Source organism: Suillus plorans (genome assembly GCF_016647745.1).
Source record: "Suillus plorans strain S12 chromosome Unknown HD556scaffold_61, whole genome shotgun sequence".
Classification (NCBI taxonomy): domain Eukaryota; kingdom Fungi; phylum Basidiomycota; class Agaricomycetes; order Boletales; family Suillaceae; genus Suillus; species Suillus plorans.
This window is the reverse complement of record NW_024537445.1, coordinates 110371-128153: the sequence shown is the minus strand read 5'-3', so window position 1 is coordinate 128153 and position 17783 is coordinate 110371. Positions and strand designations below refer to the sequence as shown.

The 17783-nt window shown below is 49.5% G+C and overlaps 6 protein-coding genes across 6 annotated transcripts; 4 read left to right on the top strand and 2 right to left on the bottom strand.

Annotated features, from left to right (window-relative positions):
* Positions 1-473: 473 nt before the first annotated feature.
* HD556DRAFT_822800 (uncharacterized protein) lies at positions 474-2344 on the top strand. The gene is made up of 3 exons (XM_041311733.1): positions 474-1076; positions 1134-2273; positions 2330-2344. The coding sequence occupies exons 1-2, from the start codon at positions 598-600 to the stop codon at positions 2206-2208; spliced, it is 1554 nt and encodes a 517-aa protein (XP_041156277.1). The 5' UTR covers positions 474-597; the 3' UTR covers positions 2209-2273; positions 2330-2344.
* Positions 2345-2424: 80 nt separating this feature from the next.
* Positions 2425-4131, bottom strand: HD556DRAFT_1244210 (uncharacterized protein; the record flags this gene model as incomplete). Its single annotated transcript, XM_041298427.1, has 6 exons — positions 2425-2743; positions 2791-2959; positions 3020-3290; positions 3345-3409; positions 3466-3686; positions 3743-4131. The coding sequence occupies 6 exons, from the start codon at positions 4129-4131 to the stop codon at positions 2425-2427; spliced, it is 1434 nt and encodes a 477-aa protein (XP_041156276.1).
* A 6950-nt stretch (positions 4132-11081) lies between these two features.
* On the top strand, positions 11082-11511 carry HD556DRAFT_1447217 (uncharacterized protein; the record flags this gene model as incomplete). Its single annotated transcript, XM_041307228.1, has 2 exons — positions 11082-11142; positions 11201-11511. The coding sequence occupies 2 exons, from the start codon at positions 11082-11084 to the stop codon at positions 11509-11511; spliced, it is 372 nt and encodes a 123-aa protein (XP_041156275.1).
* On the top strand, positions 11467-12202 carry HD556DRAFT_822727 (uncharacterized protein). Its single transcript, XM_041311732.1, has one exon. It carries the CDS (start codon positions 11570-11572, stop codon positions 12056-12058), a length of 489 nt encoding a protein of 162 aa, XP_041156274.1. The 5' UTR covers positions 11467-11569; the 3' UTR covers positions 12059-12202.
* An 829-nt stretch (positions 12203-13031) lies between these two features.
* Positions 13032-14852, bottom strand: HD556DRAFT_1529620 (uncharacterized protein; the record flags this gene model as incomplete). The annotated part of the gene is made up of 8 exons (XM_041309420.1): positions 13032-13461; positions 13509-13559; positions 13614-13703; positions 13758-13931; positions 13990-14007; positions 14061-14491; positions 14546-14757; positions 14809-14852. 8 exons carry the CDS (start codon positions 14850-14852, stop codon positions 13141-13143), a joined length of 1341 nt encoding a protein of 446 aa, XP_041156273.1. The 3' UTR covers positions 13032-13140.
* A 1126-nt stretch (positions 14853-15978) lies between these two features.
* Positions 15979-17490, top strand: HD556DRAFT_1495226 (uncharacterized protein; the record flags this gene model as incomplete). The annotated part of the gene is made up of 7 exons (XM_041308862.1): positions 15979-16062; positions 16115-16241; positions 16290-16481; positions 16532-16775; positions 16826-16998; positions 17049-17174; positions 17272-17490. 7 exons carry the CDS (start codon positions 15979-15981, stop codon positions 17334-17336), a joined length of 1011 nt encoding a protein of 336 aa, XP_041156272.1. The 3' UTR covers positions 17337-17490.
* Positions 17491-17783: the final 293 nt, after the last annotated feature.

Here is a 17783-nt window from a genome sequence, read left to right as displayed (position 1 = left end):
GCTGCAAAGCATCTTGGTACGCTGATGGTGCTGTGCAAAGAAACGATGTATCCTCGTTGGGTTCTCCGGCGAAACGTTGTAGATGCATGTTCTCACCCGCTTTAGGACTCGGAATTAAAGCTCAGCGGCATCCTCAATTTGCCCTCAATATTAACGGTCATGCTTTTTGGAATAACTTGTGCTCGACCTACGGTGTCAAACGGAATACAAAACTTCATTCAAGAACGCTCATTCAACATTTGTCTGTAAGTTTAAGGTTTCTACATCCAGGCATCTACACGACGCAGGAATTACTGTCCACCCCAAGTTTGCCTCCAGTATTGACGAATTTCGACTGATGTGCAGCTGTCACTCTGGTGAGCGGAAAGCTCGTCAAGTGGCAGCCTTCCGACTCCAGGTGATATCCGGTACCTTTGCTTTCCATTTCAGACCTGTACATGCAATTAAAAGCCTCGTTGAGTCCATGTGTTTGTCTTCATATCCATGAGCCGGATCGATAGGGCTGGATAACACGAGGACGATTCCAGTTTCTAGAAAAGCATTTACTTTTGCCCAACTTGCTGATCTATATCCACTGGCCCCTCGACGCTACATACGATGACCGTCGTTCCATCCCCACCTCAGAGCCCAATTTCAGGTGGTCCGCTACCTCAGTATGGGTATGGCTCTGATCATACCTTTGATCGCCTTATCCAGGACAACCCCTTCTTATTTCGCGTATATACTCCGAAGCAACGCTCCCCATTCTTTGATGCTACTGAGCCCTACTTTGTAGGCCAGAAGTACAACGAGCAATATAGAGAGGCCGCAGAGCGGCTTCGACAGCCGTTTACAGGCAAGTCAGTAGCTTCAACGAGCAGTTATGCAGATGTTGCCCAGCATATGGACTGGACGCAGAGACACATGTCCCCTTACATCTCGACTACGTTCAGCTTTGCCTGGGCTATTTGGGAGGCTACCCGCAGGTACCGGGTTGGTCTTAAGCACAACATTGAAATCGCCATAATCGATTCACGTCAGCTCGCTGGTCGAGCTGCGACCGCTCTGGAGCTACTAAGAAAGGGCTCACCCAATGAGTCAGTGTTTTTTGATCGGACTCTTGGCTGCTCAGATAAGCTGATTTTGTGACGTAGAAGGCATCTGGACTACTGGAAGTGGTACAGATTCGCATTGGAGTCGCAAGATGTCCTTGTTCATGGATCCATCCCCAGTTCGGCTGTTCTAGCCTCAGTCCCCCTTCTAAGCATTATCGATAAACTCCCGTCATACTTCTTCCGCCAAGATACCGTTGTCGATAAGCGGTCGTCTTCATCGCAGTTTGATATCCTATCATGGGATACCATGGATCGCAAGCCTAGTTTCCGCCAGTTCTGCCAAGATATGTCAGATCAGTTCTTGCACCTTCCCACTGAGCATCGTCTTCGCGATGCAACCGGAAGCTCCGTTCGCTTGGCAATGTCATTCCTGCGTCCCTGGTTCCATAGTGTTGTCGTCGACGATTTCACTGAAGCGACTGAGACAGTCTGCAGCCTTGCCTTCATAATCGCGCAATGGCCAGCTCAGTGGTGGTCACGAGAACACCTCGAGATACGGGATGTCATTCACTCCCTCGTCCAATCTGTCGGCGAGGAAGTCCGTGAGAAGCAGAAGGGGATGGCGGCCGAAGAGGTTCGGAGATTGCAAGGGATGGTCTCCAACCTTGAACGTGTTGTAGAGGACTACGAAGAGACCGAAATTGGTTCATCAGTCGATTCCACGGACGACATGGTAGAAGCCAAGGTCGAAGGATCTGTTGTTATGCCCCCCTCCCCCCCAGCGTCTATCGTCGAATGGTCGGTGGACGAAGATACTCTTATCTTAGCGCTCCCAACAGCTACCGCCCCACCAGCTGCATCTTTTTCGCAGGCTGCTTTGGGTGATGTAGCCACAGCCGATTCTGAGAGTCCAGATAGCAATCGGCCGAAGACACCCACCCTTATCTTTGCCCCTACGATTGTTGTTCACCAACAACAACGGTCCGCCATAGAGCAGACTCGACCTACACCAGAATCGGAATCTCATCATGAAGAACCTCAGCGACACCCAAAGCGCCGACCACATTCGCTGGCCGAAACCGCAACCTGTATCGTCACAGGGTTGCTTGTTGGCGCTTTCATAACTCTCTGTATAGTCAACTCTCAAAAACGTACCCTCATCTACGTTACGTAAAGCCCTAAGCCAAAGGACGAGATGGGAATAGTGCAATGGAGAAGTGTTGTAAGATGACCCATGAAGTAAAAGAAGATTGTACCGTTACAGTATAACCTATTGATTATCTATGTATGCACAGTAATACGATTTCTATCAGAAACCAAAGCTTCCTGATATAATCGACAAACTCTATCTGTTCTTTCAGATGGACGTGCATGTTTGCCAAGACTCTCGTTATAGCCCAACCCACGTTCTGTATTTTGCCACGTCTCCTACACGACGTTCTACAACAGCCTGCACTTCGTCTCCCCATACAGCTCCCGGGGTTTTTCTTGGATGTGCTTCCTCTGTCCGCGGTGTCAAGCACTCTCTGACGTGCTTCTCTGCTTCCGTAGATTCAAAGACCACACAGTTCTCTAGAGTAAGTGGCTTGGTTGGATCCCACCGCAGAAGTGTTGGGTGTGCAGGAACGGCATGAGGAGGCACGACAGAACGACCAAGATGCAGGTCCTCGAATATCAGCGCAACATCATCTTCGTCGATAGGCAGTTTACTGCAAAAAGTGTAAGGCGGATCAAAAGATGTGACGTGTGGACTCACTTGATCGGCTCCCCAGTGAACTTCGATTCACGATGCAAGAGATCACGAAGGAGACGCTCATAAAGCTTTTTGCGATTCTTTATGGGCAAAGGGTTCAAAATCGGTTTTCCGGCCATCTCACAGAGGATGTAGGTCGCGATGTGCAGCCCGAAAAGAGATGGCAAGGAGCCTGACCCGCGGAAGAACAGTAAGATACAAGGACGCCAGTTTGCAAAGAATCAAGACATACCGAGGACTGGTAATATTCGCACCCTGAAATCATCGAATACTCCAAGTTCTTTGACGGCACCTTTCTGGAATTCTTCCTCGGGAAGGGGGAGTAGCTTCACATCCCCGGGCACTTCTGTGGAATAAACAACGGGAATCCCCGAGGATACACCCTGCAGCCGCAACCTGCGTCGAACAGAGCGTGCGAGAGGGTCGTACATGGTGTACGAGATGTCACTGATCTGAATTCTTGTAGGATCTGTCTTTGCACTAGCTCCCATAGACGAGAACACCTATAGTAGCATGAGTTGGATACGATTAAATATCAGTCAGTAACTAGGACGAACTTTGATATGGTGCTCATGGCAATACTTCAGCAAATCGACTTTTGTGGTGATGTTGTCTATTGCATCTTTTCATAACAAACTGAATGAAAGACGAACGAGATCGAGGAGCGCATTGACATACCGATGACCCAGTCTGCTCCCTCCAGCAACCGTCCTCCGTCCTCCTTCCTCCAGACCTCAAGGCGGCTGTCTACCTCCACACACCTACTGATCTGCTTAAGAGTCCGCTCAATGCATCCCACCTTCGGCGTTCCTACATCCGCAAGCACAGCCGTGGCATGTCTGTTCAACGAGGAAAGCGTCACATAATCGAAGTCCACCAATCGGATCTTCGACACGCCCCTGCACATAATTAGTGAATCACAATAACACGGATAGTAATAGTAATAAGCACGTACGACCTCACCAACATGACTGCCACCCAGCTGCCAACGCCACCGCAGCCGACGACGACAACAGATTTTTCCCGAATACGTGCCATGCCCTCATCCCCGAAAAACGCATAGCACCGCGCGAGCTGCTCTCTGATCAGCTCCTCGGCATGTCCGTTAGCACCAATGCGGATCATTTGTTCATCCAATAACTCATCGTCCTCTGGTCTTAAGTGCTGTTTGGAACCTTCATTCTGGTCTGCTATTGACCTAAGGATGTCTCGATCGAGGCCACGTCTCCGTTCACGTCGACTGTAGGCATTATATGCAGTAAACAGACCTGATGTCAGTAAAGATGCAGATACAGCTGCCAGAATCAGCTGTGTTCTGTGTGATTGTGCAGAAAAAACATTCATGAATGAGAGATGGTGAAGAGTTCCAGGGTCGAGTGCAAAAGTAGGTAGGTTGAATGCGTCTAGTACCAGGTCATGTGCATGAGCAGACCCGAAAAATTACTACTCCATTATGCATCATCATGATGTTTCAATATTTCAATAGTAATGTTAGCAACCGTTCGTGTCCTTGTGCAATGTTCCCGCTGCAAACGTGTACGTACGCCGTGGTGTAGAACCGGTGGAACAAACACATTCGAACTCGCATCCGCCGGATTCAATCATATCATACGGTGATCAAGCTAAGATTCAAGACACTTGCTAGTGCACAATATTAATTCATGTAAAGTCTAGACAACGTCAGACCTCAGTCGTGGAAGAACGAACTTAATTAATATGTACCTAGACAACGTCAGACTATGGTAGCCGTATTAGTGTCTAGGTATCGTATGATGAAACAAGGAACTTACCCTCAGTCGTGGAAGAACGAACTGAGGGAAGAGATAACAAACGAAAGTCTTTTAAGTAATGGTTTGAATTCCTGCGTGATACTCCGCTGGGCCGTATCGCGTTGTCACGTGCTAACGCGCCAATACTCCTCCTCAACGCGATAGGCCTCCTCCTCGACTTCATCACCGTAGACCAAGGTAATCTCGTAAGCGCCCATGGTCCTTCTTTGCAAGGCTTTTCGTGAAGATGTCGGCGAGGTTCTCGTGTGTCCGAACATAGTGAACCTTCAGTTGTCGTCGGTTGACACGCTCTCTGATCGAATGGTACGCGATGTCGATATGTTTCACTTTAGCGTGGTAGGAAGCGTCCTCGGTCAAGACAATAGCACCGTTGTTATCGCACATAAGTGGCGAAGCGGATGTCTGTGGGAAGCCCAGTTCGTGTAGCAGCATTCTGATCCAGGTGACCTCTTTTCCTGCTTCGGATGCCGCCACATATTCCGCTTCGCAGGTAGATAAAGCGACGGTCTTTTGTTGACGCGCGCTCCAGGTAACCACACCCTGTCCGAGGGAGCAACAGTAGCCACTCACAGAGCGACGGGTGTCCACGCAACTGGCGAGGTCGCTATCGGTATAGGCGAGAAGACGGTCGTTGAGCGTCTTATTCCAGACGAGTCCTCCCTGTTTCATGCCGTAGAGCCCTTTCTGCAGCTCCCATACGTGGTCCTCGAAACCAGGTGCGACAAAACCCTCTGGTTGCTCCATGTAACAGACTTCGTCTGAATCCAGGAGTCCGTAGAGGAAAGCGGTTTTGATGTCTAATTGTTCGATTTCCCAGTCGAGAGCGGCGCCTAAGTGCGCTAATATTCGAAAGGACTCGAGGCGCGCAGTAGGTGCCGATGTCTTAGTGTAATCCTGCCCCCATACAGCAGAGTACCCTTTACAGACATATCTTGCTTTGAAGCGAGCGGGGGCACCATCCTGGTCCCGTTTAAGCTTGAAAACCGGTCGACCTTTCATCAGTTTTCGTCCGGCAGGCATGGACGAGCGGGGTACAAGTTTATATACACCTAAGTCCCGGAGAGAATTAAACTCCTCCTGGAGTGCCTTGGTCCATTCGCGAGCGTGGGCTGAAGCCATAGCGTCACGATAGGTGACCGGATCATCAGCAACCTCATGGTCGAAGTTGTCGGGAACAGCCGCGAAGGCCTCGGCCAGGAAGGCAAGTTCAGCTTCTAGTGCCTGAAGATCGATATCGGGGGTGTCTGCTTTGAGTGCATCGTCGGATAGATCGTCGAGTGCGCGGAGATGTTCGGCAGCTTTCATGGCTGCCAGCGCAGCGCGCTGGGCGGCAGGTACATAAGGAGTACCATCAGCTGCGCAACGCTTCTCTGAAGGGACATGTGCGCGAGTAGTGCGACGGATTGAGGGGGCCTGTTCTGAAGGCCTGGTGGATCCGGTAGGAGGAACAATTGCGTCGTTACCTGCCTCAAGGCTAGAACTGGGGGTGGCGATGGCAGAGGCCATGCTGGGCGCGTCCGGCGTTGAAGATGCGGATGGATTAGGCAGCAACTGGCCGGGATGCAAAGGTGTAGGATGGTCATTAAAAGATTCAATAAAAGAGACATTATAAGAAACAAAGACTTTGTTAGAGGCCCAGTGGTAGCATCTGTAAGCCTTTGAGTCGAGTGAGTAGCCGATAAGGACGCATTCAGACGATCTGTTGAAAATCTTAGGGTTGTGTCGATTTTGAATCAGAACAAATGCTCGGCAACCGATTTCCCGTAGATGGGAAAGGTCAGGCTTGCGACTGAACCAGGCTTCGTAGGGAGTGTGACCGGATTGAGAGGTAACCGGCGTGCGATTCGAAAGGTAGTTGGCTGTAAGGACGAATTCGTCCCAACGGTTAGCGGGCACATTGCAAGACGTGCGCATTGCGCGAGCCTTACCCATCAGCGTACGGTGCAATCGTTCAACACGGCCATTGTGAGCTGACGTGTATGGGGCAGTGAATTGATGTAGGGTGCCGCGGGTGGCAAGCCAATCACGCATCCCACTGGATTTCAGCTCACCGTTGTCAGATCGGAATATACCCACAGTCAGACCTGTCTCAACTTCACGCGCGCGGACCCAAGCTTGCAGAGCTGGAAAGGCGTCGCTTTTGGAGGCGAGGGGGATGGACCACGAATAAGAAGAGAAATCGTCAATCACATCCATTATGTATTTATTTCCAGCGACGGATACAGTATCCAGATGCTCCATCAGGTCGACATGTACGATTCCGAGTCTGCGATCTGCACAAGCCCCCCCCCTAACCTTCGGTACGCTTGACTTAGTCTGTTTGCCAAGGATACACGCGTCACAAACGGGAGGAAGGGAGGATAAGTCGATTGGCATACCGGTAGCAAAACCTGAACGAGCAAGGTCGTATACGGAGCGGAAGTTGGCGTGGCCAAGGCGTCTGTGCCACGTTTCAAGGGTGGGAGTGCGTTGCGCGAGATACGCATGGTCGGCAGACAGTTGTCCACCCGAGAGAGCATAGAGACGACGAGACGTCAAGGTTCCGGTCAACATTCAGGTGCCACTGCGGGCCTGGACCCAGCAAGACGTAGCGTCGAAAGACGCGACGCAACGATGTGCGGTGCACATGGCAGAGACCGACAGGAGACGGACAGTGGCGCTTGGGATGAAAAGGACGTGGTCCAGTGTGAGATGGATGCCTTTTGCCACGATTAAGCGAATGGTGCCGACACCAACAGCCTGAATTGACGAGTTGCCAACGCCGTTGACAGCACAAGGAGGTATAGGACGTAGGGTATAGAAGTCCGACTCAACGTTACTGATGTGCACAGAGGCACCACTGTCAAGGAAGAAGGGCACAATAGACGGGTCAACGGGTGTACGAGCACGCTGATTCGGCGCCTTGTAAGTAAGGCCGGCAAAGTCGACGGGCTGGCTGTGCGTGCGCCAGTCGACGCTGGCTTGCAAGTCGACAGCGGCGAATAGCGCATCGTATGCGTCCTCAGGAAGCTCCTTGATGAACGCGGAGGATGGGACATCGTATGCGAGTCCAGCAAACTCTTGGGTCGGTGTATTAGGATCTGGAGCAGGAGGGGGTGGAGCACCGGCAATGAAGATGGCCTCGTGTGTCTCGGCGTCTAGGAGATACGCGCGACCGCTAGTGTCGTACCTCAGGCCACCAGGCTTCCCAGTCGACGCTCCTTTGGTAGGGCGTGAGGAAGATGTTCCAGGGGTTCTGGTAGTGTTGCCATTGGAGCGCGCAGCGCGACGACGAGCGATGACCTCATCCTTCTTACCCTCCATAGCTCCTCCTTTCCCGTAGCAGTCCTTGGCAGAGTGCCACCAGCCGCCACAAGTAGTGCAACAATTGGTGTGGGTGGATTGACCGCAGTCAGCACAAGTAGCTTGAGTGTTTCGGCTTCGATTGGGCTTCCCTTTATTGGACGCCATCATGGCGATGTCGCCAGGTCCCTTTCCTTTGTCATTATCGACGAGTTGTTGTTCTAATTCAAGGCGGGATCTGATATTGGTCGGACCATAAGGTGCGGACGGGGTGCTAATAGTGATGGCGTCAGCAACATGGTTACACACATGAGGAATATCCTCGCTCATGGCGTTTAGCATGAGTATGGTGAGGAAATCTTCTTCCTTGGGAATGCCAATGGCGTATATGCGCCTAGCAAGGTCCGTAAGCTGTGTACTAGTGAGGGCAAAACGTTCCGAGCGACGGTAGCGTAAGGCAAAGGCTTGCTGGATGAGGAGGATCTGGGCGATAGGCCCGACCTGCTCGTGGCGAGACTTAAGGGCCTTCCACGCAGCGTGAGCATCGACGAAAGGAAGTAGGAAGTCCTGGTCCTCCGGGCAGGAGCGAGTACTTAATGCTGCGACAATACAAAGGTTGTTGAGGTCCCAGGTGCTAGCGCCGACAGGGTCTGCAGCGTCGTTCGGACGTGTGATGACGCCGAGAAGGTAACCTCCTCCATGTTTGAGGAGTAGGTAGTTGCGTATCTTGGCTGACCAAGTACCCCAGTTGTTCTGTCCGCGATCGAGGAGTTCAATTTTCTCAAGATCCGTGTGACTAAGGGTAATCGCCACGACTTTAGAGGTGGTGGTCGACATAGCGGAGATGTTCGTTCCGCCTCCGTGTAAGATAGGGGGTTGGAGAATGGTAGGTATCGCCGCAGAGGCGGCGGAAACAGATGAGGATGGTTTGGGGATACTGGTATTGGTGCTATTTGACCTTAGGTGGTGCTTTGCCATCCCAGTAGGTGGTGGTCAAAGGTAAAGATGGGTTATGGCTGGGTTATGGGTCCCGCTATTTAAGGCGGGGCGTACGTCTATCGGCGAGGTGCTTCTCGCTCGAAAGGGAATATGAATGACGCTTCGATGACGTCGAGCGTCTCAGTTGCACGCCGACGGCGTAACTGTTCCAGAAGGGGAGTGACTATGTCCAGAGGGGTTTCCGCTCGCTCGTTTCTTACGAGTGAGCAGGGCTCATAACCTGTAAAGTCTAGACAACGTCAGACCTCAGTCGTGGAAGAACGAACTTAATTAATATGTACCTAGACAACGTCAGACTATGGTAGCCGTATTAGTGTCTAGGTATCGTATGATGAAACAAGGAACTTACCCTCAGTCGTGGAAGAACGAACTGAGGGAAGAGATAACAAACGAAAGTCTTTTAAGTAATGGTTTGAATTCCTGCGTGATACTCCGCTGGGCCGTATCGCGTTGTCACGTGCTAACGCGCCAATAATTCATAGACCAAAACGATTCGTGATGATTTGCATGTGCTACTAGTAGCTTATGTAAAAGCACGAACTCGTGGTACATATAGTAGATTGCCAACGGATCTTTCTTCATAGGGTGGATCTTAGGTGGCGGTCTGCTGGCATTGCAGACGTTATCTGTTCGAAATGCAATGTCAGGTGGACTACATTGTCATGAAGATCAATACTCGGCATATAAAAGCAAGTCGTCTTCCCACTATCACCTTCATATTTACTCGATCTCATACCACATCCTCACAAAAAATGCGTATCTCCTTTGTCCTCGCAACTGCAGTTGCTTTGACAGCAGCAATATCTGTCAACGGGGATGAAGACTATCCTCATTGTCCTTGGTTTTGCTTGTTTGATGCCGACTGCTCGGGTTGCAAATATGCAAAAACTTGCGTGAGTATGAGAAGTTCGTGTCCTGGATCTATTCACATGACTCGCCGGCATTGTAGCTCATCTATACGTGCTGCGAGTAGTGTGGCAGTGGTTCGTGTTTCTGCTCTCACATCCGTGCGTGGCACGCTGCGTGAAGCCTCGATCGGTTGCCCGACAGTTGTGGGTGCACAAGGACTATGGTAGCGGCGGAGGTGGCGTAGTTTGGGGTGGCCGGGTAGTTGGTTATTTAGAAAGGAAGCTCGAGAAATCATGTGGTATCAGAGCCATAGCTAGCATATTGTACTGAGCTGGTTCTCTATGAGCTTGCTTGGCAAACTATGATTGTGAAGGGATATGATTGCTTACCATAAATAAATATGACTGCAACTTGAATAGAGCAGAGAACGACACCGGTTTTATACCTCTCGACAGGCGGGGAAATGATAGACAAAGGACGACTGCGATCGTGCATTGAGGCCATCGATTTGACATTATCCCCCGACAACACGTCGGGAAAAGGCAAGGATCTGTGGACACATTCCTATAGGATATGCACCTGTGGAATTCACTGCTTTGTAGCGCCACGCGTGCATCAGTCCACAAGAACATAAAGATCGTAGAGAAACGGCAGACAAGGAGGTGCGTCATGGTAGAATCACAAAGATCTGAAAGTTTTGATGCGTAGGGTCAGTCGCATTTTTATTGTAAACGTGCAAAGACGCTTACCTTGTCTGTCCACTGCGTCGCGAACCAGCGTAGTCCTTACTTTTGATGCAGTAATTTGAAGGGGTGACATAATGGAACCATCCAAAGCATCATACCGCAATACTTTTGAAATGGACGTCATGGCTTCGACCTAGCGCTTACATGGAGAGCTAACTGGTAATAGGAAAGAGGAGATACAGCCCGTAATAGTTCCATATAACGCAAGATGAAGGAATCATTATATGGTCCGTCAAGAGTTATACTGTGATGATACATTACATATCGGTTTGAGATAGCCACATCAACGATACACGCTTACGATAAATTTTCAGGGCTGCACGCAGCACGCGTGGGTTGTAATTATATCAGAATTCGCTGTAGCCCTCAGTTGTGCCAGACCAGTGCATGAGAGCAAGACGAGGGTAAGCGTTGTTTTGGTCTGTTGTGCAAAGGCTTTGCTTTCCACTTTGCAAAATTTGGCCGCTGCTGTATCCCTCCTTCATTCCAGTCTGGTGCACTGGCGAGGAGTGCCTGAAACAAGGACCTTTCAAGAATTCGTCAGTCCGAAGTTGTAATCTTCTATCAGGAGGATTGGTCATTATATCTCGACGTTCGCTCTCCTAACCACAAAGAGTCCCCTGCAATCATGAAGGAATTGGAGGATGCGACAGGGATAGATGTATGGGCCCTGGTAACCTTCCGTCCAGGTATGAATGGTGCACGAGAGAAACTACAACGGGCATCGAAGCGCGTCACCACTGCAAGAAGACGTTGCGTACTCATCATTTGGCATCTTCGCCATCACCCTACCTATCATTTGTGGCGAGAGGAAGCAGGGCGCGCTCGGGTGGCTCCTGCAGGAGATCGCGGCCAGGTCAGGCGACATCACTGTCCTCGACTGGATTGGACAACCTTCCGAGTTCAATAGCTATCTTCCAGCCCATATCGCCTCTTATAGCACTATTCCACGTACCCTTTCATCTTTGTCCGGAGGTCATATCCACACACAAGTCTCTTCGCTACGACAAACCATGCCTACAGATCTAACATTGAAGTTTTATGACCAGTCTGAATAGCTGAGCTCCTCGCTTCGCAAACTCCAGACTTCATCTGCCTTGTATTTCATTCCATGTCATGGAAATCAGACGGAGGCGCAGTCTGGCCCAGGAGACTCTCATGACATATGGAATCGAGGCAGGCGGGCCCCATGGCCTGCTGATCACCACTGAAGATACCCTAGTTCAGTTCTCGCGGGCAAAGCCCATTCGGCAGACGTTCTTACTTGTCCGTCCATGGGATCGGTATCTCCTCGGGGTACCTGACTTTTCAGATGACACGGAGAGCACGGAAGGTTGGACAGAGCCTGGGTCCCTGACGGATGAATCTGACGAGTCACCCAGTGGTTCACTCATTGGCGTTGCAGTTGCTGGTTCGCCTGAAACAGCCTTTCGACGCATTTTTGCTAGCGCAGTAGGGTGCATGCTCCGAGTCAACAATATTACTTTTAAATACAAATCCCATCTATCCACTGATGGGCCCAGCCCGCCATTGCGCCTCAACCAACACTCACCTGATGAAGAGAATCACTTCCGAGCTTCCTACGCTAGTCGAACCAGAGCTTAATGGACGACAAGAAAAACTAGGTATTCTCAGATAAATCCAAACATCCAAATTGCTCAAGCTGGTACTACAATCATTTATGCAAACTCAATTGTACTGGTTGGCTCCGAACTAGGTATTGCATCATCGGCCTTGATGCCAGCGCGAAAGCAGAAACATGACTCACTGTTGTGACATACCCTTCGGGCTACCGGCTCAAATTTCAACATTGCAACGTTCAACGTTCAACCCTGGCAGGTGAGTCACGTGGTTGAATTCTGGTTACTAGCGACCTCCTCATACGCACGTCACTATCGACACAAACGCCAACGCAGCAATCGTAAACTGTTTTGCAAGGTTGATTGTCGCTCACATATGAACTGACAAATATAGATGCTGTCAACCCAACAATAACGGCAAGGAGGGGGAAACACATTTTCTGTGCGAGCTGATGCCGCATCTTCTGAGGGGGATCTCAGATGATATCTCTGAAGATGGGGGAGCGCTGTAGGATGACAACCAGTTTTTATACCCTGCATATACGTACAGGCACGGTTCTGATCAATTTGGCAGAATTGTCATTGCTATCAGATATTCATTTGATTATGACTATTGAATCATAATCTGCCTGCAGGCATCGACAATTCAAATATATCTTCCTACGCCACTCGAACTTTATGACATTATAGGTGCACATTTATTATTGCGCGGCCTGCGCGGTGCCCTTTGTGAAGTCTGCGTGATGCCCACTCAACTTGCGCGAAAAGAAATGAACGGCGCGAACGGACCTGCTGGGACGACGACAGCAGCAGCGGCACACAAACGAAGGGGCAAGATGTAACAGACCCACCGCTGCTTCCTGACCGGGCCCCCTGAGGCTGCTGTGATAGACTTGGCGCCGGCGAGGAGCCGTGTACACAGGTGGTGGGGGTATACTCTATGTATCTTGGTCTACTAGTACTCGTGGTCCTTTAAATCCTTACCATTCAAGTTGGTGTTAGCCACTTTAGTAGTCTATGTCATAAGGTTTATCGTGGACATAGTCAATGGTCATTACGTATAGTAGAACTTGGGGAGAAAATACTGATACTAGTGATACATCGTTTTCACGTTAATAGCCCGTTCGACACGCCTATGCTTTCCTGCAATTTCCTTTCTGCTTCCAACCATTCGGCGACAGGCCTATCCCTGCCTTCCCATTCCCATTGGGCTAAGAGCTTCTCCTTTTGGATCTCCAACTCTTCTTGCACTTCTCCTCCAGCTGTACTAGACAGCTCAAAGTCCCACATACGTCCTCTAAGTTCCGATTCCCGTGCTACAAATTGAGCGAATGGGAGGCGAACGTCCTGGTATGCCTTCAGCGCGGCGGGTAAGTTATCTAATGTTGTGAGTGGATGAGCAAGAAGGCGACCAAGCACAAAAGCATCCTTCGTACAAAGTGAGATCACATAATCTGACGAAAGATCACACCTACCTCTATCGCCTGGCCAGCTCCGGCGCCAAAGTGGGGTGTCATCGCATGGCACTACATGCCGATTTTGTCAAAAGATTTTCTACATAGTCACAAGGAGAAACGTACCGCATCACCTATCAAGGCAACCCTGTCGTAAGCAGATAACGGCAATTCATTTACTACATGAAGCGCCCATCTTGAAGGGTTTTCGAAACACTGCAGAAATGTCGTCAGTCAAGGACGGCATGAGGAATACAGCCCAAGACTCACTTTCAGCAGGTTTTTAACAGCGGATTCAAAGTCCTGATATGATTCCTGAACCTCTTCATGCGACACAGATGAAGCCCAACGGCCCTCAAAAGGTGTGCCAGCTTTGTCCTCATCGGTAACAAGTGCCACAACATTGATCAGCGTTCCTTGTGAAACTGGGTATGAAACGACGTGCTATGAAGTTGTAATGTGGATTAATCAGGCTAGCAATAGGCTGATAGCAACAATCTACCTTTCTCTTTCCGCAAAACTACAAAATGGGAGTTAATCACAATAATCACGACTACTTTTGTGCAAACTCACTATAATGAAATTCGTCAAGGCTATGTGGTCTGGATCCAGTTCCGAGAGCTTCTTTGCCGGAAATACAGTGCGATAGACGAGCGTTCCGGTCCAAGATGGATCAACGTAGTGTCTTATCTTACTTGGGTCTATGACATCCTCGTCTAATGTTTCAAAAAACGTCTTCCGCACTGAGGAGTAGATACCGTCTGCTCCTATTAACACGTCCGTAGCTGAGGTGCTGTCATCAGCGAAGTGAAGGATGAGTGATCCTGATAACTGCTTGTCATATCGAGTGAGTCGTTTATTAAAGTGAAGGCTGCACGACGATGGGAGGTTTTGCTTGAGGGTTTCCACGAGATGCTGATGGTTCATATGAGATGAGACTGTGGGGGGTGATTGAAGCCATTCAAAACCACCCTGTGGCATATCAGACCTCCTGACTTTTAGCGCTGTCGGCACGAATTAAGTTACATATCGGCTGACAAATAAACACTTTGACAGACCATGACTGGAAGAAGGGGGTTTGGTCGAAACGCGAGAGATTTCTTCGTACATGTCGAGTTCTTTCATGACTTCCATTGTACGACTCGAGAGTACAACTCCAGCCCCACCAGTCGTGGTAGCATCATGCGCTTCATACAAGTCTATATGGATATCCTGATTTGCAAACTTTCCGATTGTGACAGCGAGAGCAAGCCCTCCTATGCCTGCACCACTGCACAGGAATTTCGTTTGCGTTACGTTCTTGAGAGATTATCCGACTCACCAGATTGCTACTCGAAATTTGGGATCGGCTGATGAGAGTGGCATTATAGGTTGAATTTTACAAGTGCTATAGGATGACCATAGTGGCTACATTTTATAAGTCAAGTCGACATACATTTTTGGGTGACCAGTCAGGAACTGCGTCCCCGAAAAAGTAGAAGTGTATCATCACAACCGAAGAGCTGGCATCTGCTGGCGCCTGCTGGACTGTAGATATTTGAGTCCGCATTACGTAGAGCCGTAGGATCGGAATATGTCTGTTTAACTAAGGGAATTTACGATTAGCTACGTGGTACGATCATTGGGCCACACAATGACTGAAGAGAATGAGTATTTTAACTGCCGCTTGGCGAAGATATTACCACAAGGAAAGGCAGTTTTTGGCCGATCAGCGGACTGAATACTGCAATGCGACAGCATGATGGATAGCAAGAATAGCTATCTCCGCCGATGAAATCTTGTGCGGATGAAAAGCTTTTAGCTACATCCGTCGTCGAGAGGACGAGTCTGAAATAGCCGATCTGTCGGTCTGCACAGACACCAGGTCTGTATCTGCGACCAAGTCTAGCCCTACTAGGTGGACGTTCGACACGGGTAGCGGAGTTTGAAGTTGCCAGTGGCTGACTGTCGTAGATGTCAGCCGCTGTCACAGAGCACGGATCGTATGCTGCGGCACACCAAGCGCTGGCTGGGGCAGGCAAATGGGGGAGAGAAAAAGACAGGGAAGGAGGACATTGACATTGCTTGATTGGGATGGAGCCCGAAATCAGCATCCCCTCGGGCGGCGGGTACTACAAGCTCAAGTAGCGGGCGGGCGTTGTGTGGTCACGGTGTAGGGTAATGTCATGAGCAGTGTGATAGGCAAGGCAGCTTGGCCATCTAAACTCCGCTTGAATCACTCAGACCTGATAGACACAGACTTGGAGTCAGACATGCACGTACGCAGATCGTAAGTATCCTGTACATTCACATCGCCGACATAGCGCTAGCCGCATCTGCCTTTTTCCGCACTGCGCCGCGATGAGGTGGACATTGTGGAGTCATCTCCAGTTACATAAACACACCTATGAATGTTTTTTCCCACGATATTAAGACTTCATTAACTGGAACAAAGTTACTTCAAGATATCACTGACATTTAACCGAGATACCTTTTGTCGCTACACCTTGTCATGACGAAGCACAGTAAAAATAATACGGCGTCTTCGGTATTTTCTTACGCCGAGAGACAGAAGGCGGAGTATGGTACGAAACGGGTGCGTCTGCTCAGCTAAATCATACGAACCTTTTCACCCAGTACTACAACAGCAACGCCTGGGTAATGAATCAATGCGAAATTTTGACGCATGCTCTTTGTGCTTGCAGCGAGCGAGAGAGCCAATAGCTTGCGATCAGGGTCATTTGTTCTGCAGAGAGTGTGCGTACACTGACCTATGTAAGTTCACAATGGCATGCACAAGTTTCATACAAATTAAGTATCCAGTGACACAGAAAAAGGATATCAAGCGGCAGAAGGAACGTCTTGAGCAGTTGAAGAAAGAAACTGAAGAGGAGAAAGAGAGAGCTAGAGAGGCAGCCAGGGAACGTGTACTTCGTGATTTCGAGAAGGGTCAACTGGGATTGTCTGCGAACCTGCCGTCTGTTGCATCTGCATCTGGCGTCGGCGCAAAAGGTTGTGCGTATCTCGTCCATTTACTTTTCCTAATAATGCTCAATTGTTCCCAGCCCGATCATCGAAGCGGAAGCTTGACTTCGACTCTTCAACAGTTGAAACTCTTACCCGTGAAGCCGAAGAAGCAGCTCTAAGACAGATCGAACGAGAGCAGGCGGAGTCATTACGACACAAACTACCAGACTTTTGGCTGCCTTCGCTAACTCCTACATATACCTCAAGCGGTTTGCCGAGCTCCCTCAAGGATGTTAAGGTTCAAACAACCTGCCGGGGAGGGAATCCACCCCACCCAATAACGTTGGTATACATCATTTGTCATAATAAACATTTTCTCATGACGTTTTCAGCCTGAAGTCATTGGTGCCTGTGGGGTTTACATTACTACCCACTGCGTTGGCGTCACAATCATCAGGTTCTACTCCCGTTGAGAGCGAAAAGGGTAAATCCAAGTTAGAGGATGATGGAGTTCCGATTTGTCCGGCGTGCAAAAGTAATCTTCACAATAATAGGATGATGTTCCGTGAGTTCACCACGCCTCTGACACCGCCTACAAGATTTGACCATTCGTAGTCATGAAACCGTGTTCCCATGTTGTATGCAAAGTATGTGTTGATAAGCTGGTGCGGGTGACGAAGCAGTGCATCGTTTGTGACCACACACTTGGTGATAAAGACATGATCGAATTAAAGAGAGAAGGTGCGTGTTTGTTCAACTTGTTTTGGGTCGCGTAGCTCCTTGTGGAGCAAAGGGACTACGTCTTGTTTTACCGCATTCTGATTCATGATATTGTCAGGCACTGGCTTCGCAGGAGGCGGCATTGCAGAAGCGAAGAAGACAGGTGTCGCATTCCAGGGTTGAAAGTACTCGTCTGTATCAAGATCGACTCCATAGGTCTTGAGTCGGTTTTCACAGTTCAAGTTGTTAAACGTTGTTTTCGGTTGATTGAATGTGCGCTATTTTGATAATCCCTCTACAGTGATTCCCGACTTGCAATTTGACTATTGCATATTAAAGCTCCAGAATAGCTTTGAATGCGCATGACAACCTACGGCCCCGTCTTCTTGAGAATGCAAGTTCCTAGCTTTTGCAGGGGACACCTGCTGGTACCTAATACTATGCATGGAGCAACAGGTCTCTATATTTGATGTTCTTTCGCAAAAGTTTGCTTATAGCTAGCTCTGCGCCGTACATGCATCTTCTTCCTGAATGTTCGACAGTTACTCCTTATCAATGGCACTGTAGCTGCTGACGCAATCACCCAGGGGTTACAATTCGGTGCGGTGATGATCAATTTGAATCTTTCTT

Coding starts and splice junctions, on each gene's coding strand:
- HD556DRAFT_822800 (XM_041311733.1), top strand. CDS start 598: ATGACCGTCGTTCCATCCCCACCTCAGAGCCCAATTTCAGGTGGTCCG. Junction 1,077..1,133: donor AGAAAGGGCTCACCCAATGA/GTCAGTGTTTTT, acceptor TTTGTGACGTAG/AAGGCATCTGGACTACTGGA.
- HD556DRAFT_822727 (XM_041311732.1), top strand. CDS start 11,570: ATGGAAATCAGACGGAGGCGCAGTCTGGCCCAGGAGACTCTCATGACA.